Genomic DNA, 27,962 nt, shown 5'->3' with positions numbered 1-27,962 from the left:
ATATAATTTTAATACAAACTCAATTAAATATATATTTTGTGATCATTATTCTAAGACATTTTCTTGTAATTAAAACTTTTACTTGAATCACAAAGTGTCTACCAAGATATTTACAGGGAGATGAATAAAAATTACTACTATATTATATAAATAGTTTTTTTTAACGACATAAGTATAAATAAATTTAAACATTACTAAATATCTGCTTAACTCATGGCCATCCTAACATGGAACTCCATAGATCGCGTGACAAAGTAGGTCTCAGTGCATCAACAGATTCCTATGGGAACCAAAACTGACCTAACTCAGATAAACGCATGGATTCCTTTAAAAATGCGATAATATATGTCGAATTCGGACCTCTCTCACACCGACACGTAACGGCGAACGAGCGGATAACATTATATAGACGAATGATTGAATTCTGTGCTCATATTATTAGTCCAATAATAAAATACTACTTAAGAATTTGTATTTAAGTTATAAATATTGAATAATAGACGCTTCTCTACCTTACTCATTTTAATCGAATGCATAAAACATTGACAGTATCAATAGAAACTTCTTTTCTTAACCTCCTTTCTTACGTAACTTAAATTTCTAAGCCGAACGGTGTAAGGATACCTGGTGATGTGCAATTATTATTTTGGGCTATCATTTTTCGAGGGCTAGGTTATTTTAATACGCAGTTCCAAAAGGTCGTGACTCTCTCGCACACGACTTATGAATTTGATGTTCGGACGAAACTAAAACAAATTACACATACTTTTAACGCGTGAAGGGAGCGTTTTAATGAGCAAGGAAAAACAACTTCCGAGAATTCTAATGATTTCTTTTTTGCGATCCTTAGTTTTATTATTTATAGGTATTTAGAATAGTATCACATGATTCTTTACTCTTTTTGAAAACTAAAGTAATAGAAGTGTTTAAAATTATTAAAAAAACATCGTACAATAAAAAAAAGTCACTCTTTTTATACGACACGACCGCGTCGCGATATCGTGTAGCTGTCGTCACGTGTTATGAAAACGGACCATCGAGTGACTCAGTATCGGTAATCATAGGTTAAGCTCATAGTATTTATAAGATTACTTAGAAACGGATGAATTCTGTAATACTATACTTGAAAAACGATTCACGATAAATTTCATAACTTAAAATATGTGTTTAGTGACTGTGAGATAATTCGTTAATTGATAGATTGTGAATTTTGATCTTTACAAATATATTTTATATGGCAACATTTATGTTTGATTTTTAATTTTAAACTTATATTATTTATATCGTGAGTATCAGAAACTTTATATATATATGAGTTCCTGTCTATACAAAAATAGTTACGTAAATTATTACGATATAATTTGAAACATCAAAATATATTCCCTTAAAACTAAGAATATGCCATTTTATCTCCTATTAAATGCAACTGTTAATAATATATTGACACTCTATAAAAGTACAAATATACACTTGAACTACAGTTAAATATTACATCTTTTAAGTATATGGAGACTTGGGATGTCATTATTTATATTGATATTAAGGATTTTTTTTTTTTCTATAAATAAGATGATAAGCATTTCCGTAGTATTTATTATCAACAAGTAAATCTATTATAAGATTTTATTTACACTATATTATGATTTATACTATTCAGTCACTGACTTATAATAAAATGTAATTTTCTATACTTCATAGTTGACATACAATATTTTTGAACGTTCATAAATGAATTTGTTATAATAAATCAATAAACCCGATATGTCGACATTTTGTTTTTGTTGTTTAAAAATCTAATTTTATTTTATATATGTATATATAATTATCGTTACTAATTTAAAGTACCCTATTTTAAAATAACCCGACATAATCTTAAGAAAAAGCCATCATTGTATTACTATCGCCATCTAGTGGCAAATAGCATATAGCAACGAAAACTACTTAAATGAAAATATAATAAAAACATCCAATTACTGCAAAAGCCCTAAAATAGTGTTTTAAAAAATTCCAATTAAGAGAATTTGTTACTTGTGAAAGAATTTGAGGAATACAGTATCTATAAAACATTCTTTTATATTTTCATTTGTTTATAATCTATTATATCTGTCACTGTCAAAAACTGTTATTTAGCGTTTTGATTTCGGTTTTCGCTTGTCATCCCGTGTATAGAAGCGTACAATAAAAGTTTGTTTTAAATATTGAAATTATACAAAATGGCTTTGATAGACTTTTGCCGTTTAGATGAGAAAATTAACTTAAAGCCCGTGGATTCTCTTGCTTCTGTTAACAACGATGTAATGGGTTACACCCAAAACTTTTTAAATAGTGCCCAACTCGCTCTTCCTCCGTTCGCTAATGTAAGTTGTAAGGTTAATGTCGAATGTAGATAAAATTCAACTCAACTATTGCATTACCCATCATAATCATATAATTCTGTTGCAGCCGGTAGAAACTCTAGCCCAGTTTAACACCAAAGACGAAACTGGCCGTCAAATTAAAATTGAATTTGATCACGGCACTACCACACTCGGATTTCGGTACAAAGTAAGTTCATCGTCGTCAATTAATGCTATACCTGTAATATAGTGGTACCAAAGAAGTTATTCCAGCTTATACTGTTTTTTGTGATGCTAGGGAACTGTACAATTAATGAATGAGTGGAACTTTGAGTAATAATTATGTATTAAATTATCATTAACTATTTGACAATGATAAATTCTAGGGTGGAGTACTTCTAGCTGTTGATTCCAGAGCGACCGGCGGTCAGTTCATTGGTTCTCAGTCTATGAAAAAGATTGTGGAAATCAATGACTATTTATTGGGTAAATATATATTTTAATGTTATGTTACACAATACTTACTAAGTAACACTTAGTACTAACATACAGAAGAACAGTACAGAACAGAACTTTCTAAGATCATAATAAAATCTATGTTATGACTATGTAAAATTCTGCTTTTTGTGTCAATCTAGATAACAGAAAAATATACAACCTGTTAAGGAACATTTTTATATTAAAATCATCAATATAATATGCGAGAAAATTGTTTTTCTTACTGTTCTCTCACAGAGATTGATCTAAAATACCTGTCATACACACTGAATTTATTCACTTATATGTACAGTGAACATATTTGTAACGTTTGATTAAAAAATATTTTTATTAAATATACAGGTACGTTGGCCGGTGGTGCTGCTGACTGTGTGTACTGGGATCGTGTCCTCGCCAAACAGTGCCGTCTGTATGAGCTCAGGAACAGGGAACGGATCTCAGTAGCGGCGGCTAGCAAACTGATGGCCAACATGGTCTATAACTACAAGGGGATGGGACTCAGTATGGGAATGATGCTTGCCGGTATTGACAAGAGGGTTAGTTAAATGTTTATTTAACTTAACAAGATATTATTGGTTCAATATTACCCAAACACTTGGAAAAATTTTGTGACTTAGAATGAGTGGGACAAAATTACCCGGTTTATGGCTAGAAGGGATCTAATAGTATTCCTATCTGATGTGATTGCTTTAAAGTTTCAATGCCCACTCTATATAAGATTTTTATAAAATTAAACTCTTTAAAATGTCCGAACAAGTTAAGAATTTTTTTGTTCGATAGCCCTGTTATCTTGGGTGGTTTTTACTGTAAAAATTTTGGGGCCAGATAACGGAACCCATGTCCATAAAAACCGTTCTGTACCTAAACACTTGGGTTGCTTCACACGATTGCTTTATTGTTAGTATTGTATTCAAAAATTTTACCGCTCTAATATAAATAAATGTCGCATTAGCAATCACAGGTCAATGTATAGTCTTATACTTAACATATTCTATTCCTAGGGCGCTCAACTGTACTATGTAGACAGTGAAGGTACTCGGACCCCTGGCAAAGTATTCTCTGTTGGATCGGGATCCGTCTATGCATTTGGTGTCCTTGACTCTGGGTACCGCTGGGACCTTGAAGATGAAGAAGCTCAAGGTATATAGTTTTTTTTTATCAGCACTCAACCAAATATAACTAATTCAAAATAGAAGGTATTATTTATATAGTGGAATTTAAATGAAACTAGTATTATTCGGATAAACTACGCGTGATTTTATCCGAATAATACTAGTTTCATTTAAATGAATAAAACTCGCGAAAATCTTAGATCTCATTATATAGTGGAAGTTGTATTTACTAAATTTATCTTGTTTCGTTGGCTGGTTAAAAAATGAAACAATTACGATCCTATCATCAAAGTCAATGAATCTTATTTATATTTGATATTCTCTTTGTCTATTTCTATATTCAGTTACTTCCACATTTACACAGTGCATTGAATATTAACTAACTATGTTTACTACACTATGTAATATTAATTAACTATGTTTACTACACTATGTAATATTAATTAACTATGTTTACTACACTATGTAATATTAACTAACTATAAAAATAATATTTCGTCGGATTTACTACGCGTTTATAGTTATTTCTAACGTCATGTTTAGTCTGTCCGTGATCACGGTTGCAAAGTGACCGAAAAATATTAGTTTTATTTCAATGTATACTAGGGAAACTCTTAGTACTCGGTAACTGTGTATGTGTGTTTGTGTTCCAGAGCTGGGTCGCCGGGCCATCTACCACGCCACCCACCGCGACGCCTACTCCGGCGGTATAATTCGTGTCTATCACATCAATGACAAAGGCTGGGTGAACATTTCCAACGAAGACTGCTCGGAGCTGCATTACAAGTATCAGGCTGAGAAGGGAATTAAGGATGAATAAATTTAACATTTTGCATTATTTTGCTATTGTCGTTTTATTTATTTTTTTACCTCATAGTTACATTACAGTTCCCTTTCATTAAATGTACCACAAGGCCGCGTGAACGCTGTATTAGTGTACTATAATAATGGATACGGTAAAATCCCAGAGAATATTCGTGCGTCGCGACGGCCTCCAGAACACGCATATTTATGTATTCGTGAATTTTAAAGCGCGTTGTGATAATAGAGCTCACGGTACCTTGGGAAACCAGCATCCCCAAAGACCATACCATCAAGGTCAACTAATATTACGAACTAGCTAAGAATAGGTTCGTCGTAAATTAGTACGCGTTAGAAGTAGGAGCGTGAGGTATAACGGCTAAATCTCTACAACCTGCTAAAAACTTTGTCCTGTCAAGAACTAATATCAGTTCGTTCTTGGAACGTGCGTCGAAGACAGCCCTACCTACTCGTTTCAAATTTAGTTAGGTAAAGAGAGGAGCTTGGAAGTGAGCGTTTAACGCGTTATATAAATTCCCCTTAAACCTACCTACCTTGCTTGGGTCGCAAGTCCCAACCCTGTTGAAGTTCCTTTCCCTGCAACGCGATGGACCCGGCACCTGCACGGTGAATCCATGGAATGATAAAAAGCTTCGTCTCGTGCAATGAACATATTTAATGAAAACACTAGCTTTAGATTCATATACCTTTACATAATATAAAATGTTTACCATGAGTCCTTATAATCATGCGCTCAATGTTACTTTAAACTGATGTTATAAAAGTATTTAAACTAGAATACTTATGTACTTAATAATATTTCTAATATGAATTCCACATCCAGTAAGCATCGAGCTCTAAGTAATTTAAACTCACTAATGAACTCATTCACATAACTAAATATACGAAATTGCAATGAGATCTAAGACTCGCGAGCATTCATTCGTCATCATCGTCATCTCCTCTGCCGTGGTCAAGTTTGCTGCAAAGTAACAGAAATCTCGGTAGTTTGTAGATTTTAAAATAATAAAATAGCGCATAGTATTATGAAAATATTAGTCTCATACTAAATTGTGTTTTTGTAAGAGATTTATATATAAAAGATATATATTTCTAATTTAATCGTACTCATTGTGGTGCAAGGTTACATCTGGATTTATTTACTAGTCGTTTTAAACAATATTTAATACTTTTTTTCATCAGCGAGACGTTATATTGAAATAACTGAAACTACTGAAGCACTAAAATAACTTTTTTTTTAATATTAAAGGTGGAAAACGAGCAGACGGCCTACTTGGCGGCCAGTAGCTACCGTCGCCCATGGACATTCGGAGCAGAGAGCAACATCTCTGTTGCGGATGCATTGTCAACCTTGTTTTTTTAGGAATATGGAAGGGTGGAAATAAGGGAATGTCAGGAAAAGGTGGGAATAGGGAAAGGGCAACCTTCTCTCTCACTTATCGGACAAAATGCAGCCATTAAAGGCTACTTCACGCCGATCTTCTGTGAGAGGGTGGTACTTGCCCAGTCGAGCAGCCCATGTTCCATCTATAGTTACATGACCACAGCTAGGCTCTACCACCTAACTTGTAAATGAAAGAATATGAAAATGCTATTCTTTCAATACATGTGCCTCTATCCCAAAGTCTATAAAATTGATAAATTTTTCTTCATCTTATTATAAGTCTCAAATAAATAAAAGACAAGGTTAGCCAGCATTTTATTAACCCTTATATACATTAATACATAGTTATAAATTAAATTATCAAAGCCTCCATACAACGTGTTTAAATATTGTGCCATCTCTTAAATTAAACATTTATTAATCGGTTTATTTAAATAGAGACTAGATCAATAAAAAAAATCATTTCCCCACAAACAGTTTAGTATATAAATTTAAGATTTCTTGTTATCGTCTTTCTCCTCGTCAACTTTGATGACTACTTCTTCAAACGATTCCTCTAACTCCCAATCTTTAAGGGGTACTTCTGTCAGTTTGTAGAATTTCCCATGTTTACCGATACCTTAAAAAAATATAAAGTTATGTGTGTATAAATTTATATTGAATTTATATATATATAACATATTTGTTTATTTAAGTCCGGTCAATTTAGACATTTTAAGGTACATAAATTTACAACAAACAGAAAATTGGTTAGATTATTGAAAATACATTTACAACTTTTCATTAGTTTTATTAAATTGCTACATATCCAAAACAGTGCCAAATACGAAAAAAGTAATACATTTTTTTATACATAGTTTTATGATCTGTAATTTTTACCGAAAAAAAACTCATTTTTTATCTGTGACCATGTATGTAATCTTATTTATAATTATATTTTGAACAATCTCACCAATTTTCAGCTTTCTCTAAATTTGAACTTTTTGGTATAATTATTGTGTCTATGCCTTGCTTTTAACCTCATTTATAAGATTGGGTAAATAAATAATAATATCAGACCTCCTTTGAACTTTTTGATTCCCTCATTGAGATCTTCTAGAGCTGATCCGAGCAAACTGTTCATGACAGCTTCATCTCTCATACTCTCTTCGCTGTTCGGATTCAGCTGGGAATTAACGGCGGCTAATTTGTCCATCATGAGAGCATTTTGAGGGAATTTTGTCAACGACTTGGCTAATTTTATCGCTTCTCCCAGAGCTGGAAAATCAAGTCAATCATCCGACTAAATATTTTATAACGATGTCTCCTGTGAGGGTCATATGAAAAATTTTCTTTTGTTTTTAATATCTTTATTATAATCATAATATGTACTTTACTATATAAAAAATTTAATTTAAAATGTTTGCATTGCTATAATATATAAAACTAAATATGTAATTTGGTGAAATGTAGGGCCGTTTGTTTGTTTTGATTTTCGTTATACAATTATAACTAACCAGTTCCTGTCGCAGTGAGTTTACAAGATAGTCCCAAGGCATGCGCCTCTGTCCCGGAAATCGGTCTACCGGTTATCAATAAGTCTAATGCCCGAGAAAGACCTATAAGAGATGTTAGACGTCTCCCACCATACAGACTTTGTGGAGCTCCTGGAATACAAAACTTACAATAACTATTTTGGGTACATTTTTTTTTCTGTTTAAATTTTTTTAATGTAAATTAATATTTAAAACAAAATTTTGTTTTCAACTGAAAGGATTTTACCGTCGTAAAAAAAACGAAACATAACTTGATTAAAATGCATAAGTTACGGAAATTTAAATAATTTTGGAGTTTATTGCCTCCTGAACCAAATACTGCATATATATTGCTTCCAAAGAGTAAATTAATTCAAAAAATTTAAATATTTCATATAATTACCGAATCTCCGTCCCAGACAACCGAGGACAGCGGTATCTTCAATGATGCGCAGATCACAAGCAAGTGCCAGTTCAAAACCCTCACCCACAGCATATCCTGTAACCGCGGCTATAGTCGGCTTATCACAGAGCGGCCGACGAAGGAGTCTTGACTTCAAAAATTATATAGTATTTAATTAAAATTCAACATATCGTACTACGTATTATAAGTAAGTATTGTGTCGAAATTATCACTAAATATTGTCATTTCCTTTCTACATTATTTAAACTTAATCCATTTGACACTGGACACTGAAAAGAAAAAATAAAAAATAAGTTGCTTGCTTACCCCAGCATCTATGAAATTTTGATATCCCTTTTCACCAACTTCGTCCAGATCGAAACCAGAACAGAAACTGCCACCTTCACCGTTAAACACAAGAACTTTTGCATCTGTATCTTTGTCAAATGCATTAATAGCTTCAGACATTTCTCTTAACGTGGCCTCATCTAAACTATTTCTTGATTTCTGTCTATCTATATTAAGAGTTGTGATGCCACCGAATTTCTCTACAACTATGTCTAGAAGAAATATTACAATTAGATTAAAAAATATATATCCTAAGGACTTAATGCAAATATTTATCGTATAATTCTATTTGACGTACTTTTCTTGATCTGATCTTCTAACTCCTCCTTCGGTACTTTTTGTTCCTCTTCTTTTTTTTTCGCATCGCTTTTAGAAGAAACCAGACGTATATTTGTTCGACGAATTGAAACGGTGGCAACGGAAAATAATTTTCTAACAAGACTAGCCATTGTGACGTTTGGTGTTCAATAACAATACAAAATAAAGATGTACTTTATTTAAAATACTCTTTTTCGGCAAAACCGCGAGGTTATGTTTATTTTGAACCACCGTAATTATAATCTATAGCAAATCCAATTTCAGCGATGTCAAAATAATATACTGTCAAGTTCAACAGTCTTGACAATTTAATGAGTTTTTAACAATAATAACTTCGTAAAGTCTTTTAAATTAAACTGTCCTTAAAAATGCCTATTTTTTTCCTAGCCCTGTAACAAATGTTGTTACAGCAGAGAGGAGAAGAGAAGTGGAATGTTCTAGGCAGAGCAGATAATGCAAATACGGTTGGTTCAAATCTGTTGATGATTTAGTATTTAATTTAATATTTTCTTTTTTCTCTGATTTGATATACAGACTGAAATTAAATTATATAATTGTTTTACTTGTCTTCCAATAATTTCTCACTATCATTCCCATTTTCTCATTATCAAGGTAAAATTAAAAGCTCAATTTTAATCTACTAATTTTAATAATTTTATGAATGTTTTTGGTTAAAAACTTGGGATTTGAAAAAAGGTTTTACTGCGCTCGTGGCTTAGTAGAAGCCACTATATTTTTTTGTACTGGAAACTACAACACAAGGTTAAATATAGAAACAGAATTAAATTATGGCTACAAATCTAAAAACAATTAAACAAAAACTTTGACCAAAATAATTGGATACTTATTTACTACTTTAAGAAAATAAAGTTTACGAATATATATATTATTGAACATTTAACAGTACTTTTGAGTTTTCCAGCAAAGTTATTAAAATTTTCCTAATTTTTGCTTTAAATTATTTTTCAAATTATTTTTGAAGATAGTTTTGTACATCTCAACAATATTTTTTTATAGACAACACTTGATATCCACATTAAGTACCTACCAAGGATAAATGTCAAAAAACAAAATATCACTGTTGCGTTAGTTGTGCACAGAGTACATTTTCGACGATTTTTCTGGACAAATATAATTAGGACACGTGTACTTGCTTATTTTGGTGTCATTAGAGAAATCTGAAACATATTAAAGTGTTGCAATCGGACAGTGAAATATCGACTTTTATTATTGAACAGATATCTTAGAAGCGACTAAAATGTCGGAATTTAATGACTGGTTCAATAGTGTACCTTTCTTTACTCGTTATTGGTTGGCGTTTACAATAGGTTTAAGTTTAATAGGACGGTTTGGGGTAATCAGTTACTATTATTTTATATTGGACTACTACCCCTTCATACATCAATTCCAGGTATAGCTTTAGTTGATAAGCTTTCTGTTTAAAAATCGTGTTTTTTTTTTTAAATTAAGTATATGCTCGTAGGTGTTAAATGATTCATCAACTCAATATTGTAATTTTAAATTGTACCGTCATTGAAATTATTAAACGAATTGATGAATATGAATTACTAATTTTTATAAATTACTGTAAGATTATGCTCATAATAATATTGGTGCTTACAATACTTAAATTTAAATTTTTTATTCTCCTTTCAGATATGGCGGCCGATCACAGCTTTATTCTATTATCCGATAGGTCCATCGACTGGTTTCCACTTCCTCATCAACTGTTACTTCCTGTACAACTACTCACAGAGATTGGAACTAAGTATGTTTGCTGGCAAACCGGCCGATTACTTCTACATGTTACTATTTAACTGGCTCTGCTGTGTTATCATTGGATTATTGGTTAATTTACCAGTGAGTATGGTCATTTATATATAAAAATAATTTAAATATTATGTAATGGCAAATAAACTAATGGTCCATATAAAAAAATAGGTTCAATTAATCGAACTTCTAAAAGATCGCCATTAGATATTGATACCTTAAGAAAAGAATGAATAAAAAAATGACATCAACTTATTTATTATAGAAATATTGCCGCAATATAAATATTTTTTTTTAAATATAAATTGTCATGAAAATTTATTCCTCCTTTAATATTATTTCTTCACATAATAAAGATTTATGTTATTGGATTAGAATTCAAGGAATGATGAGGTTATAAATTCTTTTTAATAAATAATTATTTTCACATACTTTTTTTATATTGAAGTTGAGAAGCTAATAAGATGCTATTAATGCTTCGTCTAGTAAGTAAATATCATTTCCTCTATATAAAAGAACTAAGAAGGTATCTTGAGATAATGGATATAAGTGCTTTACTCATTCCCAATAGTGATATAAGTTAAAAAAGTCCTTATATCTTTACTAACATATGCCATATAGCAATTATTCCCCGAATACTAGCACTAAAAACTTTTGTGTTGCTGAAAAGTAACCGAAAGGTCGGGATTATGTGGTTTTAAAATAATAAAATCCGCATAGTATATCCTAAAATATATTAGTTTAATTTAAATAATTAAATATCTTCTGCTAGTTATAAAAAATGGTTGAAATTTGTTTGTTGGACAGATATTAATGGACCCCATGGTACTCTCAGTGTTATATGTATGGTGTCAGTTGAACAAGGATGTGATAGTTTCATTCTGGTTTGGAACACGTTTCAAGGCGATGTACCTACCATGGGTGTTGCTAGCCTTCAATCTCGTCATAAGCGGAGGGTAGGTTTAAATATATCTATTGATTTAGTAGTATCAACATAAAATAGCAATAAAAATAAGCATTTTAATATTTTTGATCTGGCAATAATGGATTGGGTATTATCAAAGTGTTTTTTTTTTTTAAAAGATAGAATTGAAATTTGTTTTAGACTTTAAGCCATGCTATTCACTTTTGTTTATGTGTAAGCTAATAGGATTTTTTTTTGTTTATTTTCCAGTGGAGCCATGGAACTGTTGGGAATACTCATTGGCCATCTTTCTTTCTTCCTGTTATTTAAATATCCACAAGAATTTGGTGGACCGGCTCTCTTGACCCCACCAGCATTTTTGTAAGTAAAAACTCTAAATACATTTAATTTTTATACTTTTATTTTTAAGTAAATCTCACTAACAGACTATTAATAATGTCTTAATATTATTTATATGTCTTCTTGGATATATTCAAGATTTTCTAGCCCATTTTATTATGTTTTATATTTATTATCTGTGGCATGTAGTAACATTCTTTAATTATCCGGTACTATTTACAGGAAAGAATTATTCCCTGATACCCGTTATGTTGGAGGTTTCGGTACCGCTCCTCAATCAAGACCAACTGCGAGAGGCGGTAATATGTTTGGACACAATTGGGGTCGAGGACAGACACTCGGTGGAAATTAAACTGTGATATGGATTGGACGACTTCAGTCGCTTTGATTTTGATATTAGTTCTAAACTCTTATTTTTAACTGGTAACAAAACAAGGAGGTTCTGCATTTGATATATATTTTTTTTATAATATATAGAATATACATTGAATTTCCTTAATAACATCATTTAAAATATTCTTTTGCATTAAATATTTCAGTAAATAATACATTTGAGTTCTGATAGTTATTATAACAGATAAGAAATATTTTTCTCCATATGTATGTATCTTGTTGTGTGAATTTTCGTCAGAATTGATTCAAAGGTACTGTAATGATTGCGGTTTGTGATCTGTGTGAAGAGAATTATCATAATAAAATTTCTATTGTATAGATGTCTCTTGTCAAATTAATTTTACAAGCTGATAAAGGTTTAAAGACTTTATTAGTTATTAATTTTTAAATTTAAATACTTTTTTTTTAACTTAGTTTAAACTTTGGTTATATGTTTTATCAGAATTATGTACATAAAACATAATTATATTTCTATATAGTTGTTTAAAAATAAAATGAATTGAATATTATTGTGTTTTTCTTAGTATTTTTGAAAAGAATCTCATATATATTAAGAAAAAACGATATTATCCTGTATTTTGGCAAAAGGAAGCAATGCTTAATTGTGTTGGTAATATATATTATAAAACAAAGTCCCTCGCCGCGTCCGTCTGTCTGTCTGTTCGCGATAAACGGAAAAACTCCTGCACCGTTTATCAGACAGTTATCACCACTCGATAGCGTGAACCTCGAGGAAGGTTTTAGTTTATAATTTGTTAAGATTTTGTATTTACTTGTGTGTACATTAACGATATTTGTTGAAGATGTCGGGAAAACATGAGCCGTCTGAGAGCTTTCATCTAAAATGTTGTCAAAGTCTTTGAGATATAACAAAATGCTATATGGTGGAATTGTATATCTTATATAGGTCTACAGAAAAGTTCGCGATGCCATATGTCTATCTCTTAAGAATAACATACTATATACATTTTACAACTTTTAAAAATTGGCATCCCTAAAGCGTTTATTGGAAAGCTATTTACATAAATACGGTAATAAGTCTTATCAAAATAAATTACTTCGTTTTCAAGCCTACATCAGTATCTGTAAATTACTTTTTAAATCATTTAAATCGGACGTACCATTTGAAAGTTATCATAATATAAGTTTAATAATTTTCTAAATTAAACAGGTTATTTTATGTTTTGTAAAGAACTGCGAACTGGGGACAGGACTGGTACCTACTATATATATATATATATGTTTAATAAAACGAAAATTAAATTACTGTAACTTTACTAAATATCTATTCACAATGATTAATGATGGTTCTGATCTTTAGGGTCAGGCTTGCCGTACTCTTTCTCCCACATTGCAATAAATTCTTTCTTTCGGAGCTCTCGTTTCTTGAAATATTCAGGGTAATGAGCTTTTTCCAGCGGATGCCAATAGTCGAGAACCCAATCAGGAGGGGTCACGACTCTCTCGTGGGCAACACCACCAGGACTAGTCGGGACTAAAAACCATTTATTTAATTCTTAGTGATTACTTCAATAGTATCAGCGATGGTATAAATCTACTTAACTAGTATTGGATAATAGCGCATATCCACGATAGAAGCAGCTGTTACAGACGAAGATTAAAACTTTTTTATTTTTTTTATTTTATGCATTATAACGTCACTTTTTTCAGTCAGTAATAAATTTAACACGTAAATAAATACGTCATCATGAAAAAAAGTTCTTAAAAGTGCTAATTTAGATAATGATTAACTTTAAACCATTCTCTGTGAAGCTGCTTCTATTGCAGATTAATGAACTATCCAATTCTAGTTAAGAGGATTTGAACTATCCCCGACAATACTACATTCGTTTTTGTTAAAATTAGGTCGAATAATGTTTAAAGGGTTATTTTTCTTGTAATAACGACTTTCAGTAATAGTTATCGAGATTTATAAAAACAACATTATTCATGTACTTGAAATGTTACAGAAATTAATTCTTTCCTGCACTATTGGAGGTATAAGTAGAATAATTCTTCTATCATTACTCAGTTATTAACGAGTTATATTGTATTTGCAAAAATTTTTATCAATGTCATGTTAAATTAAAGAACTTCCAACTCACATTTCTTGGGTAAGGGATGTTGGTTAAGGAACAACTCTTGTTCACCCTCTTCTAAAAGTTTCACAGCCTTACGGAAATCTGGGATTTTAGCATTCTTGTCAAAACGTTCCCTCATAAGCACAGCTTGGTAACGGTATACATGGCTACAAAAAGACAGTATTAGTATAACTGAAAGTACTTTAAATATTGATCAAATCTACTAGATAAATAAAATGTCCAAAACTACTAAAACAAATTTGTAGTCTAGTATTCTAAGTATGGAATTCTATAGCCATCTCAAAACATGATACAAAAAAAAAGAAAAAGTCTAACGAAACATTTTGACATCGATTAAAATGTAACTCTTGTAACGTTCTTGAATATTAAGAAATAATAAAAAGAAATCTGGAAAACAAAAAAGGTTAGATATTAATAACAAGCAGTCATTACGTAATTGAATTTAGAGGGTTTAATTCGTTTTGCGTGAATTCTTACCGTGCATCATAAATCGACTCTAAATTACGTAAAGCCCTTTTATAAAGACTACACACTTTTTGAGAATGGGTTACTATTCCAAGAGGCAGCTTCGCTGCCATTTTCGTTTTTTGTTTAGATTTTATAAAATGTAAGTATTTGACATTTGATGGATACCTTTTTGACAATCTTAGTGATCGTCTTTAAAATCGAATACTTGGATTCAACACAGATTACAAGTGAAGACTGTAATTAAAGACCTAAACTGAATTCCTATATTCAATATTGAAAATGACTGTTTAATATTTGTGTTTTAATAATATAGCGTCTAAAGTTGTATATTGACTTATAGTCATTTCAGTTTTTTAATTATAATTTTGAATTTTCACTGTTCTTGTCCTTAAAATTCGAAACTACATTTTAAAAAAGGACTATAAGGTTTGAACTCTTAATTATTTCTTTATTATAAATTGTTACGTTAACTTTGGACGACTTTACAGTTTAAAAAATACGTTAACGCTACCTTAGAATTAAAAAAGAGCTATTTTAAATAAAAGTAGAAATAATATTTGTATTGCATTTTTTACAGTAAAATATAGCTTGTAATGAACTGTCTACACGTTCTGCCATCTTTAGCTGTCCGCCATGTTGGATCTTCAATGACGTCAACTAATTAACCTTTTATTTTCATTCAAACTTTTAGTTAGCATTTGCAATACACTTTGAAATTTATTTTTGAAAGATTTAAAGTTCCCACAAATTAATGCCCACAAATATTAAGGATTTAAACAATATGTTTTTTGTTAAAGGACAATTTTATTTGTACGATGTAAAATTTTAATTAAAGTTTAAATGATATAAATGCAGCAAATCAATTCTTTTGTTGAGTCTATATTATAATATTTATTTAAATTTATGAAATTTTTTATTATATTCTCTGATACAAACTGAACATTTACAATTTAACAAGCAGGGACAAATACCTTAAATATTTACTTAACATTTATATATGTTGAACCATTGCATGTTTACCATTCTTGAAACAAAATTTTATATTTTTATTCGCTATATCACTGTCTATTATATTATGTATTTCTTAAACTTCAGTGCATTTAGTATTGGTTACAAGGTTAGTGATGCTCTTCTACTTAAATGCAATTGTAAGAAAATATTGTATTGCGAAAATAACATGCAACTTTAAGTACACAGTTCACAAGTACGCAGCCAATTTATATTAGGTAAAATAAATTAAAAAAAGACTTGTTAGAAATCTCATATTATATTTATAAACCAGTGATTAATCATTAATATTTATTCGATTTTCTATTACCATTATATTAATTTATAATTTATTTGAAATACTTATATACTGTGTATATGAATTATATATAATCTATAAAATTGCTATATGATAATCGTTAACAAATTTCACTTTTGCCTTCTATAAGATAAATATTTTCGATTACATTATAAAATGCACACTAAAATGTCTGCCAGTACTATCGTTCTATATTGAGGTCGAAGAAAGTTAGAAAAACGGAGGCGAGATGATCAACAACTGAACCGGTCGTGCTCGGTTTGGAATGGAAATTACGAAATGTCTAGTCTCATTACTTTTTTGAAAATAGAACAAGGTCTAGTTTTTTTTTTAATGAAATTGTCAGTGTTCAGTAATTTTTCAGTTTCCTTAGAAAGTCCAAAGAGTTTTTAATGATAGAGTGTAGCTGCACGCGACCTACTGATTCTAGAGTACGTCAGTGTTAACCCGACACTTGGTGCGGTGGGTTCTATTACCATCGCACACCAATTAAAAAATATATTTTATATATATTTATACTTTAAAAGAGTGGAAGAATATTCGTGAGTAAATTTATTTTGGATGTGTAGAAGCTGCAGACATAGTTTGAAAAACTAATTTCCTTAAACTTTGGGTAAGTCCCTTCATTATGCAGCTATTGTACGTTAATATTTTTATTTACTATATGAACATAAGAAAAATATTTTGTATATAATATTTTTAGTTTTGTTAAAAGCTTGTAATCTACAAATAATGTTCATTATTATATGCACAACTTTCTTTACTTATACGATTCTTAAAAGCTATACATATTTATATAATTTTAATAAATTTTTTAAAACTTTCGTTTATAATTTTTTCAAGAAATCATTTATATATAGCGTAGTAAATAAAGTTACAAAGTGACCATGTTTTAGGGTGTCTCCCTTTTCTTAATTTTAATATTTTAAGATTGATGAAAGCTTAAAAAATATAAATTAAAAATGTGCAATAAAAAAAAAAAACAGAACAGCGGTTTCTATGACTTTATTCTAATTGCTTTTTAAAAACTGTCATTCAAACGTTCATGATGCAGAAAATATTACTTATGTAACTCTTATGCTAACAGTCAATAATTTATTTTACAATACAGGTAGATTTAATATATGTACAAATTCTATATGTTACTTACTTCAGAAATTTTGTACGATTTTTTTTTATGATGGCTTCATTATAATAAAAATAAAAAATGTTTAATTAAAAAAATATACAAAAAGTTAAATAAATATACAAAAAATATAATAAATTTACAAAAATGTATGTATTTACAAAAATGTTAATTTCATTGTCTCTTGTGTCAATGTCAAATGCATTAATTCGTTAATTTCTGAAAGTAGGTCTTACGGAGAGTGAAACTACAATTTGTAAAATCTGTGGGAGCGTGATTATCACAAATTGTGATATTTCGGCGCATTTATGATTTTAGAAAGCTGATGTTACAGTTCCAAATGATTGTGACCATCTTTAATGTTTTAATAATGTACACTCGTTTGTTTAACATACAAATACAAATAAATAAATAAAAAAATCGAAATTTTCGTAATACTTTTTTGTTGTATATGCTCATATATGGATTCACTAACTTATCTAAACGTATAAACAAAAATACGAATAAAAAGAAATCAAATATATTTAATTAAGTTTCCTAATTATCATAACATGTTGCTCAAACATTGTCATAGCGTCTGAATTGACGTCTCCCGCCATGACATTGGACACCGATTAACACTAGCTACGCCATAGCCCATAAAAGCATCCAAATTATGCAATATTTTATCTGTTATGGTGTTGGTGTTAACCTATAGTGTTGCAAGTATTGCAAGTGTTGATTATGTCAAAAGTTTTTTGTCAAGGTTCGTTTGCACAATTAAAAGTGCTTTAAACGCTTAATAAAAGGTTTGTTGATTACATGATATAATTTCCTTTAAAAACGACCCACATAACCTTTTTTGATCTGTCTTTTTGGTTAGTTTTATGTTATTTCCAATTTCAATACTATTTCTATTATATACTATAGGTAACACAGTCGAAATGCGTGAATATTGATTTCAATAAAAAATAAAATGACAGTAAACAACTTTTTTCGATATCCATATTTATGGTTAGATATTATTCTCATTTTTTTTTTAAATTTCATGGTATTTATCGACCTTTATTTACATTAAAAACGAATAGTTAAATTTTCAAAAGTAGATTTCAAGATGTCTGCATTGAAGAGTTATATTATTCAAGAGTTGCTTTATAGTTTATATATATTTAATAAGTGTGTTAATTATGGAAACTTAAAAAATATGATAATTATCATAGCTCCGTGAATTATTTGATTTGATTAGATATGTAGAAACGTGAAGGCGGTTTTATGGGTGACATAACCAAGACGACACTGGTCATAAGTAGATGTTTTGTAAATAGATTTGTATATGACAAATGACTATGAACCTTCGTTATGTTCAAACTATACTCGCATAAAAAAATATTTACAAAGTGAATAAATACGTATGTAACGTGGATTTGTTTTCATTTAGTTATTTTAAATGCAAATGGATTATTTCCCGTGACCTGTTCAAATATAACAACAAAGGCGAGGTAACAAAACACAATTTTAATGTTTAAATACCGTGCGAGGTTTAAATTGTGAGATGTATGTGAAAAAAAAAACATTGTTATTTGAAAGATAATTCATAGTGATTTTATCACTTATAATCGTTGATAATAGTTCATCAAGAATGGTTATTTTCTTCTCAGTTTCTTAAGCACTTTCACAGTTGTCTATTATATGGCAGTATAGGTATAATTATTTTTTAAATAAATCATGTCACAATTATGACATATAAAATTTTTACTCACATATGCCAAAGGTATAAAATATTAATTGGTTACTAGATTATTTAATGAGGAATTTTATTACTATAGGCAATGACTAAGGAGTTGTTGGTTGTTATGTCATCTGCTGATATAAAAGTGATCTAAAAGAACAATCTACACCAGTACTATTCTAGGTAACTATGAGATATAATTTGGTAATGTGAAAGTACTAAAATTATACCTCTATAGTGAAGTACAATAAAGAATGCTAAAAATATCAACATTATTGTAACTTTCAGTATTGCGATCCGATATGTTCCACAAACTAACGTGACTCAGTCCGTCCTCATTTCGCGTCAGACTTTCCCCATTCACGATCACGCAAAAACAACCCTTTCTCTTTTACAACAAAACTCATAATCCTATAAACTTTGGGGCAAGATAACGAGCTTCCCATTTGTCACGCAAAAACAACCCTTTACAAAAATAAATAAAACTTATAATCCTATAAATCAACAAATCTTGAGGCAGCAAGGAGTTGTAATCCTTTATATATTTTTTTATTGAGCATTATTTTTACAAATCGATGTCAGTTGTAAGTATAGTTCTGAGTTCGTTAAAATGAGGTTGTATTGTGCGTGGATAAGGATATTGTCAAGGTTGAATCTACATGCAACTTTTCAACTATATAATGTCAAGATGATTTATATAAATATAAGACAACTGATATTAAATTCAAGAAATATAAATAGTAATGAGTCAATCGAATAAGTAAAATATTATGAACAGAAGGCGGTAAAAGGCGTATAGCATATAAAATAGGGGAACATATGTACATTATGCCTTCGCCATAAAAGATCGTACTAACTTTAGTCAACGCTCTTTTTATGATATTCGTGAGTTTCTTTCAGTAAAGGAGTTTTAATTTTAAACTATACCTACATTGAGGAATTTCGGTATCTCATCTGTAATTCATTCAGTAAAAAAATATTTTTTTCGTTCGTAGCTAAAAGGATTTCTTAGAACGTGTTATTATTTTTAATCGGATTATTTTTCATACAACATAATATGTATTTATAACTTTATAATTAAACCTCCTTTGTAAACTTGGATGCGGTCAAGTAATACTGATTCCCGGTATTCTTGCTCTCCAAAATATATGTACCAAGATGATGCAGTGTTGTAAATTCTACGGGAAAAGTATACCTTTAAAGCACAATGCTGTGGATTGCTGGGAGTCAAACCTAATTCCAACATATCCGAGTGCAATTTTTTTTTTAAGATAATACTTATTCACATTAACTTCTAAAGAATTAATATTTAATTCTACATCAGTTTTACTATCACTTATTCCTTATTTTAAAGTTTTATTCGCTAAAAGCAATTGTATTAATATAATACGTTTAATCTGCAATATATTAAAAACACTAAATACATTAAAAAAAAAATCTAAAGGTTATACGTTGAAAACATTCGTAGGTAATCTATTTCACCTTTATAATTATAATTTAAAAGTATCTTCAATGTAGAGGTTATACCTATAAGTCTTGTGGCTGTCAAAATATAAAAACAGATTAAATAATGGAAGTCCATATATTCTCTGTAATGAGCCATTACGTTTCGTCATTGTTTTCTGTCATTTTTAATTTCAATGGAGTCCGTAATTAACGTTTGACTGCCTTGTATGTAGCTAAACGACTTGTTGCGGGTTGGTGTTCAGGGCTTTACTTGACACATAAATCTTTGTTCGTTATAAGATTTAGAAACCGTTAGAAACCTTCGTAACTTACAACAGTAATTAAAGTTAAATAATGTTTACTGTTAATATGAAATATAAACTTATTTCTTTGCATATATATAATTTTTTTTTCAGTTAAAAGTATTCAGCCAATATTTAAAAAATCGGAAGAATCAAGAATCGGAAAAGGTTATTTAATATGCGAAATCTGTCATATGTAATTCTGCAAGCACATCACTTATTGCAAGTTTTATAAAAAATAGTAACTGTTAAATAAGTTACGCATATAATGCAAATGTAGTGAAAAAAAAATCATGTCCTAAAGAATTTGAAGAGTTTTAGCCATATCCATAACGAGACATTTAAAAACGAATTTACATAACAATAATAAATAAGGAACAGTTATAAGTATTAAATTCATACTAAATGATTTTTCCTGCGACACGAGACCACATTGTATTTGTTACAATAATTGATCCTAATATGACAATAATGGGCTATAAAAATGTTAACACGTGAAAATATTATATAGAGACTTAATTAATGATGTTCTTTTTTCATAATAGCAATGTTTTGTTTATTGTCAATGTCATTCAATAAAATATATCTATTATAGTATAGGTGAGCGACCTTCTAGTGTCTTTTGTTTTTGCGTTTTTGAATCGTACTCAACGAACATAAATTGTTGAGTCAATACCATTATGATATTATTTGAATAACTAATCCTTATTTAATTATTCGTTTTTTAGTCTGTTGACAAATGTCTATTATAGTAAACTAAAGTAGAATCGTTTGTCATACATTTGTTTGCATGAGTGAATGAGCTTCGGTATGATTGTAATGTTCTGGTAATATATAAACAAAGATAAAAAATATTATTAATATATTTTTTTGTCTTCGATATCTTGGTATCCAGGAATCCCCAGTTTAAATGTCAAGCTTCGTACTGGGTGGTTAAAATATATACAAATTAAAAATGCGTCAGATATAAAGTTACTTTAAATTCGTGACAGTGCAATGTGTCGTACGCGGAAGAGAAAATTTAATGTAAGATGAGAAGGATGAATAATAAATAAATGGGTTCCGTATGATTTTATAACGAAATTTGTGTAACTATTATTATGAAATAATATAGAAGTAAAAATAATAAGTTTCCAAGTAAAAAATATACCTATGTAATTTCTCCACTTACACTGCAAGTTTAAAGGTCATCCAATAACAAATTATTGTATTATATTGACCTTTCATGAAAGATAAATGGTTTAAACTTGGTATAATCTTTTAAACCCTTGATATACTTCATCTCTTTTATGGTAATGGACTCGCATTTTTTAAGATTAAAACGTAATTATTAGTTGGAAGGAATATCATTGCAAAGGATCGTTTATACTTATGATATATGTGCATGGTCACATTTATATGGGACCCCATAAAAGGCCGCACGGGACGAGCACATTTTGTTAACGGTTAGCGTCCAATGACCGTGATTCACTTCGAGTTTTTTAATGATCTGAATCTTTTTCAGAACTCACTTAACGTTAATGGCCGCTCGAGATCCCATTGTAAATCATACTTCAGCCCTAATTGCGTTATTCTGCAACCGATTCAATATTCCGAAATGTTTTTTATGACTTTTTTACTCTTGTGACTAATTAATAATTTTTTGATTGCACTTGTCATTATGATTCTGTCTTAATTTATCTTTTTGATGTATTGTCTATGGATTTTTTGTTTGACATTTTAAATTATAATGAGCTTTTTATTATTTGTCCTCTTTGTTATCCTTTAAACGTAATATATTGAGATATAAAATAGTGATTTCATTGAAAGTAATATAAAATGTAGACAAATGTTTATTACTCTAGATCACTTTGATGCGTATAATATATTTTTTCTGTCACTATAATTGGAACGGTCTGAAAGCATTACCGACAATTTCCATAGTACCTCAAAGGGCAATATCCTATAAAATAATGTACCTGGTGGCATAATTCGGGAGCGAGAGGCAACGACCGCAGTCTTGCTTGGCCATGGTTTAATGAACGACGTATCCCAAATTCTGGCCGAAACATGACCGTGAGTGTTTTACGTTGAAATTACGTTATTAACGTGCTAATTTACTTAACGTGTCTAGTTTACTTGGCGACTTAACGTTTGTCCACCTAGTTTTCAAACGTTGAAAGGATTTATGCCCTTGACAAAGTTAAAGTGATATCACAAAATCGTTTATATTAAAGTGTAATTTGCAATTTATCGTTTTAATAGTTTGTTAAAAAAAGACATATAATTTATAGGTTTATTAAAATAATATATTAATGTGTTTCAATTAAGAAATAATATATATATAAATTAAGTATGAATTAAATAAACTATTTTTAAAGGTTCACGCATAGTAACAGTATTATCATAGGACAGAGCAATTTATAAACTAACGATATATAAAAACTAAAAAGCTCTAAGATTTTCGCGAGTTTTATTCATTTAAATGAAACTAGTGTTATTCGGATTTACTACGCGGATTTTATTATTTAAAAACTACATAATCCCGACGTTTCTGTTACTTTGCAGCAACCGTGATCAAGGTTGTAGTTTTTAAATAATAAAATCCGCGTAGTATATCCGAATAATACTAGTTTCATTTAAACTAAAAAGCTCCTGATATTTGTTCAGACGGTAATTTTTTTTTGGTCCATTTTCAAGCTGACTCTTAAGACATATGAAAGCGGAGTTGCTAAAAATATATAGATAAAATTTTTAAAGATTTTTTTTTGCGCTGTTCGATGTTAAACAGGTGTAATGGCTTACAAAAGTAACGTGAAATATTAATGAGTTCTTATATCATGAATTAATATATGTTATTTGTGTGGATATAACATATTAATGATATATATGAAACATAAAAATTCTTTCGATGTGAATGAACTATCCCTTTCTTAACTTTTGTATCCAAATTCACAACATGTATGAAGGTACAGACGATGAAACTTCAATCCTGGATCTGTCGACGGATGACTGAATATTAAGTCTTATGATAATGAAAATAAAGTTGATATATGCTTAATTTAGGTGGATAATGATTTTAAACACGTAAGTCATACGCTCTCAGACTCGGAATGTGTTTATTGATAATGATAAAGAATTCAACGGAATAACAAACAGAGTTTTATTAGGAACGCCGTGATTTGACGGTAGTTAAGGAAAAAACCTGTGCGGGAATTCCCTAGTGTTTCAATTTAAATGGGTTTTTGGGACTTATGTTCTATGATAAAAGAGAGAAGAAATAACTTGAATAATGAAATATTTATACGAATTTTATGCTTGCAAATAGTTTTTTGGTGGTAAATAAGTAAATATTCTCACCTCTCGAGGTCGGAAACGACATTTTTCTGACAAAAGTCCAAGGCCATCCTTTATATGTCTTTAATATATTTAAACAAGATCTTATTCAGGCAAAAAAAGTACATTTTTCTATAGTAAAGCGATGAGAGTATTGAAACCGTCTAGCATATATACCTAAATTTGTAAAGTTTTTAGAAATGGTTTGAATTTCCCAAATTAAATGAAGTATACTTAGTCCACGCAAAAAAAACCAAATCGAGCATATCCTTAAAATGATTAACCTTCAAATTCGCGTTCGTAACTTTCACTCCTACGTCATAGTAAAAGTGATAAGCTTTGACAATGGCAATTTGTAATTTACTCTCACTTTCATTTTGCTGGTTAAATGTGGCATTTTTAGGGCAATGAATTCCCACTCGAAATGGTTGGCTGAGAACGGCGTAATACAATAGGTGCACACGATATTAACTTGTAAAGTTACAAAGTGAATGTCTTTATGCAAATATGAACACTAAAAGATTTAATTTATCTGTCCTATGTTATTTGCGAGTTAGGTTCCTTTTAATAGTACACGTGCTTCAATTTTTTTTTTTTTAAATTTATGATTTTTTTAAGTAAATGTAAAACACGTTTCCATTAATACACCGATCTTAAATTAAACCAAACAAGAAAAACTTGTTTCGTACTGTTACCTAGATAAGGTAACTAATAATATCACATCACTGTGAAACAACACCTTTATAATGATGTCATTTTCTTCTTGAAAGTGACGTGTCAGCGAAGGTTTTGTGGTCTATAGCCCTTACCCATTGCAAGTACTACGGCATAAAGTTCACAGGTTATTTGCACGTTCCAGGTCATAAGCTACGTATTGCGCAAATATCTCTACAAAATTGAGAAACAAGCCTTATGTAATAATAGGCGTCTTGCAATCTGGTTAATAGACTGCTCTAATATAAAATTATGAAACAGATACAGGGAATCGATTGTTCGTTTGTGCGTGGAAGTGACGTAATACTTATATTATTACAGTTAAATCCTTTATTATAGATACAATGAGGAAAAATGGTAGTTTATATATAATTAATTGACAATAATCATTATAATGTATAAGTATTTAAAAAAAAACTTATGATATCTTGTACGGATTAGTTTCCGATGGCAAGAACTGCCGCAGTACTTTGATTATCGTAACTTCATGACGTTTTTTAATATCATTCATTTCGATGTAACACGTCGGTAGATGGCGTTGCTGGTTTAACAACGTCTATCAAGAGACAAAATTTCAGTTAACAATTTAATTTTACTTCTAAATTATATATAAAGGAAAAAAAATGTTACAGAATAAAAGATGGCGACATCAGTCCTGCAGCCTGAAGAATGCCGACGGGATCACGCCCCAAAACCGGACATCGATCCAAGGATAACTGAAGACGAAAGACTGGCAATACTGGAGGCGAAGGAGAGGAATACAGGAGACCTTCCCCCCGAGCTGAGAGAAGCTGCCAGAATCGACATTCGAGAGGAAACAGCTTTAAAAGAACACGCACTCACACAAATGAGACACTTCATTGAGAAACATCCCGCTATTAAGAAATGCAGAACCGGTAAAGAGAACTTACGACATACGAGTACAGTGTCGATGTCTGTTAAGAGCATTATACCTAAACAGAATACGTTCAAAACAGTGGACTTTGTGTTGTAGTAAATGGTTGAATGTATTCAGCCGTTGCAAAATGAAAACCTTAATATCTTATGGTTGTTAAACTTGTGCTGAAATAGAATACAAAAAAAAAAACAAATTTTCACGTCCTAATCAATTTTTGCATATTTATATAGGTTATATATCGATTATACTTGACTTAAAATTTTTAAATGATTTTGATATTGGGTTGAAATATTTGTAAAAATTTATTATATAAAGGGTTGATGTAAAATTAACCAGGAATGAATCTAAAACTTTTAATGAAAAAAAAAAACATATATCAATTAGTTAAAATGGTGATAGTTGGCTGTGGCCGTTTCTCAAGGGTGATATGTCAGGAATTTCTCCACTCAATCGTATTTGAGAGAATGTAACAATTAAATATATTGTTCACAGACGCACCATTTCTACTTCGTTTCCTGCGTACCAAGAAATATTCTATACCACAAGCCTGCTCAATGCTGGAACGATATCTCACTATAAGACAAATGTACCCGCAGTGGTTCCAAAAGTTGGATCCCCTAGATCCAAAAATAGCCGCGGTAATCGAAGCCGGGTACCTGCTACCCCTACCGAAAAGAGATGCTGAGGGACGTAGAGTTGTGTTGTCTTGCATGGGTAAGATATACAATTTAATTTAATTTATCAAATAATGTCACATCCTGTCAATTGAAGTTTACACACGAAACATCCTTCACTCAACAAGTGTATGAAAAAACGAATGTATAATATCATATTCATATTTATTTAGCTATAATTTACTAAACATTACAAATATACTTAACAGTAGTAACATATGAATAGTAACTATAACAGTCATAATATCCTACAGGTCGTTTCGATCCTTATAAGTTTGACAACTGCGTAATGGCGCGTGTACACTCTATGATCGTGGAGCTGTTATTGGACGAGCCGCGATCACAACTACTAGGTTACACACACGTCAACGACGAAGCTGGCATGCAGATGCCGCACGTTAGTCTATGGTCGTTGAACGATGTCCGAATCATGCTTAACTGTATACAGGTAACCATAGACAACAAAGTAATTAATCTATATAATATTAGCATCCCACACTTTTATTCAAATAAATTAAGTGTATTAAGATTTCATATTAACATAAAAACTAAAATTCTTATCGTAATTCACCTTATTATTGAAATTTTTAAGAAAATCAAAGAAAATTTTTGCTATTTAAAATATAATTATGTATATATATTTTTTTCAGAACTCAACCCCAATGCGACACAAACGCACTCATTTTGTAAACATTCCTCATTACGGTGTTAAGATCTTTGAATTCGCCGTCTCATTGCTTAGCGACAAACTCAAAGATCGTGTGATGGTAATTTTAGTCACATAAAAAATTCTAATGTTATTTTAGATTATAACTGCTGATAATTCATGTGTATATATTTTTGCACAGTTCCATCGCTCAGCTGAAGAATTGTCTAAATTCGTCGACCCTGCTATATTACCGAAAGAATATGGCGGAACAGTTCCATTAAAAGACATGATCGACGAACTCAAGCGAAAACTTTTGAAACACAGAGAAGAGTTACTCGCCTTGGACGACATGTGCATCGATCTGTATGCGCTCGAGAAAAATGATTTAACTCAAGATTTACACTCAACTGCTGGGTCGTTTAGGAAGCTAGAGCTAGATTAAGTACGATTTATTATTTAATAAGGTTTAAGTAACCACTACTGCCGTGACATGAGATTGTTACAATTATACGTTAAGAAACAATTGTTGAAAAATAGGTATTTAATTTAAAACTACATGGTGCTTTTTATAAGGACATTGGTTTATATGAATGTATAAATTCTAAAGGGCCTTATTCATTTCATTTTTCGAACGTTTTGTACACATTACTTAAAGACAAACAACATTCGTTCAGAAATATCCCAAAAAAATTACGAATTACTTTTATTGAAAATAGAGAAGTAGTGGCAGCCGTCGGTGGAGTCGCGTTACCGTTTGTAAAGGAAGAGGAATCGTTTTAACAACGTGTTCCTTATTTTGATAAGCATTATTTTATGTATAAAATGACAGCTATGAAAACCATAGTAAAAATGAATGCTGTAAATGGATCATGGAAATAAAAGGTTTTATTATAAGTGTTATATAACATGACAAACTGACAGCTGCTTGTAATGTTACTAAAGTTTTCTGCCTTCTACTAATCTTTTAAGCAGTTGTAATTTTAATAGTTGCTATAAGTCTAGTTTTTAATATGTTTTAGTATATAAGATTGCTTTTCTTCTAAAAATTTTTAATAAAAGTGGGAAAAATTTATAGGTGTAATTTTATTCATC

At 30.3% G+C, this 27,962-nt stretch overlaps 5 protein-coding genes across 6 annotated transcripts; 3 read left to right on the top strand and 2 right to left on the bottom strand.

Moving 5' to 3' along the window:
- The first annotated feature begins 2,127 nt into the window (after window positions 1-2,127).
- On the top strand, window positions 2,128-4,784 carry LOC116775068 (proteasome subunit beta type-5). Its single transcript, XM_032667873.2, has 6 exons — window positions 2,128-2,357; window positions 2,443-2,544; window positions 2,723-2,822; window positions 3,177-3,370; window positions 3,836-3,974; window positions 4,600-4,784. The coding sequence occupies exons 1-6, from the start codon at window positions 2,214-2,216 to the stop codon at window positions 4,764-4,766; spliced, it is 846 nt and encodes a 281-aa protein (XP_032523764.1). The 5' UTR covers window positions 2,128-2,213; the 3' UTR covers window positions 4,767-4,784.
- A 1,666-nt stretch (window positions 4,785-6,450) lies between these two features.
- On the bottom strand, window positions 6,451-9,008 carry LOC116775071 (probable enoyl-CoA hydratase). The gene is made up of 6 exons (XM_032667877.2): window positions 8,716-9,008; window positions 8,397-8,629; window positions 8,070-8,220; window positions 7,649-7,798; window positions 7,212-7,409; window positions 6,451-6,771 (listed from the first exon to the last, which is right to left on the bottom strand). The coding sequence occupies exons 1-6, from the start codon at window positions 8,864-8,866 to the stop codon at window positions 6,644-6,646; spliced, it is 1,011 nt and encodes a 336-aa protein (XP_032523768.2). The 5' UTR covers window positions 8,867-9,008; the 3' UTR covers window positions 6,451-6,643.
- A 784-nt stretch (window positions 9,009-9,792) lies between these two features.
- On the top strand, window positions 9,793-12,671 carry LOC116775238 (derlin-1). Its single transcript, XM_032668093.2, has 5 exons — window positions 9,793-10,146; window positions 10,392-10,595; window positions 11,313-11,461; window positions 11,680-11,790; window positions 11,992-12,671. The coding sequence occupies exons 1-5, from the start codon at window positions 9,994-9,996 to the stop codon at window positions 12,119-12,121; spliced, it is 747 nt and encodes a 248-aa protein (XP_032523984.1). The 5' UTR covers window positions 9,793-9,993; the 3' UTR covers window positions 12,122-12,671.
- A 749-nt stretch (window positions 12,672-13,420) lies between these two features.
- LOC116775309 (NADH dehydrogenase [ubiquinone] 1 beta subcomplex subunit 9) lies at window positions 13,421-14,913 on the bottom strand. The gene is made up of 3 exons (XM_032668183.2): window positions 14,742-14,913; window positions 14,268-14,410; window positions 13,421-13,657 (listed from the first exon to the last, which is right to left on the bottom strand). Exons 1-3 carry the CDS (start codon window positions 14,840-14,842, stop codon window positions 13,461-13,463), a joined length of 441 nt encoding a protein of 146 aa, XP_032524074.1. The 5' UTR covers window positions 14,843-14,913; the 3' UTR covers window positions 13,421-13,460.
- A 1,562-nt stretch (window positions 14,914-16,475) lies between these two features.
- LOC116775279 (retinaldehyde-binding protein 1-like) lies at window positions 16,476-27,942 on the top strand. 2 transcript variants are annotated; one of them, XM_032668147.2, is made up of 6 exons: window positions 16,476-16,651; window positions 25,282-25,545; window positions 26,040-26,261; window positions 26,476-26,669; window positions 26,872-26,988; window positions 27,070-27,942. In XM_032668147.2, the coding sequence occupies exons 2-6, from the start codon at window positions 25,290-25,292 to the stop codon at window positions 27,310-27,312; spliced, it is 1,032 nt and encodes a 343-aa protein (XP_032524038.1). In that variant the 5' UTR covers window positions 16,476-16,651; window positions 25,282-25,289; the 3' UTR covers window positions 27,313-27,942. The 2 variants fall into 2 exon arrangements, with proteins under 2 accessions (XP_032524038.1, XP_032524039.1); XM_032668148.2 differs by lacking the exon at window positions 16,476-16,651 and adding an exon at window positions 22,516-22,675.
- Window positions 27,943-27,962: the final 20 nt, after the last annotated feature.

This window comes from Danaus plexippus, chromosome 25 (assembly GCF_018135715.1).
Source record: "Danaus plexippus chromosome 25, MEX_DaPlex, whole genome shotgun sequence".
NCBI lineage: Eukaryota > Metazoa > Arthropoda > Insecta > Lepidoptera > Nymphalidae > Danaus > Danaus plexippus.
This window is presented reverse-complemented; position numbering and strand designations above follow the sequence as displayed.

Bases quoted from the DNA above. Each gene is read 5' to 3' on its own strand.
- LOC116775068 (XM_032667873.2), top strand. From the start codon at position 2,214: ATGGCTTTGATAGACTTTTGCCGTTTAGATGAGAAAATTAACTTAAAG. The intron at 2,358-2,442 runs GTAAGTTGTAAG...ATTCTGTTGCAG, and splicing joins CTCTTCCTCCGTTCGCTAAT to CCGGTAGAAACTCTAGCCCA. The intron at 2,823-3,176 runs GTAAATATATAT...TTAAATATACAG, and splicing joins AATCAATGACTATTTATTGG to GTACGTTGGCCGGTGGTGCT.
- LOC116775071 (XM_032667877.2), bottom strand. From the start codon at position 8,866: ATGGCTAGTCTTGTTAGAAAATTATTTTCCGTTGCCACCGTTTCAATT. The intron at 8,221-8,396 runs GTAAGCAAGCAA...TAATTTTTGAAG, and splicing joins AAAATTTCATAGATGCTGGG to TCAAGACTCCTTCGTCGGCC. The intron at 7,799-8,069 runs GTAATTATATGA...TTTGTATTCCAG, and splicing joins TTGTCTGGGACGGAGATTCG to GAGCTCCACAAAGTCTGTAT.
- LOC116775238 (XM_032668093.2), top strand. From the start codon at position 9,994: ATGTCGGAATTTAATGACTGGTTCAATAGTGTACCTTTCTTTACTCGT. The intron at 10,147-10,391 runs GTATAGCTTTAG...TTCTCCTTTCAG, and splicing joins CCTTCATACATCAATTCCAG to ATATGGCGGCCGATCACAGC. The intron at 10,596-11,312 runs GTGAGTATGGTC...TTTGTTGGACAG, and splicing joins GATTATTGGTTAATTTACCA to ATATTAATGGACCCCATGGT.
- LOC116775309 (XM_032668183.2), bottom strand. From the start codon at position 14,842: ATGGCAGCGAAGCTGCCTCTTGGAATAGTAACCCATTCTCAAAAAGTG. The intron at 14,411-14,741 runs GTAAGAATTCAC...GTCTTTTTGTAG, and splicing joins GAGTCGATTTATGATGCACG to CCATGTATACCGTTACCAAG. The intron at 13,658-14,267 runs GTGAGTTGGAAG...AATGGTTTTTAG, and splicing joins ACATCCCTTACCCAAGAAAT to TCCCGACTAGTCCTGGTGGT.
- LOC116775279 (XM_032668147.2), top strand. From the start codon at position 25,290: ATGGCGACATCAGTCCTGCAGCCTGAAGAATGCCGACGGGATCACGCC. The intron at 25,546-26,039 runs GTAAAGAGAACT...TATTGTTCACAG, and splicing joins TATTAAGAAATGCAGAACCG to ACGCACCATTTCTACTTCGT. The intron at 26,262-26,475 runs GTAAGATATACA...AATATCCTACAG, and splicing joins AGTTGTGTTGTCTTGCATGG to GTCGTTTCGATCCTTATAAG.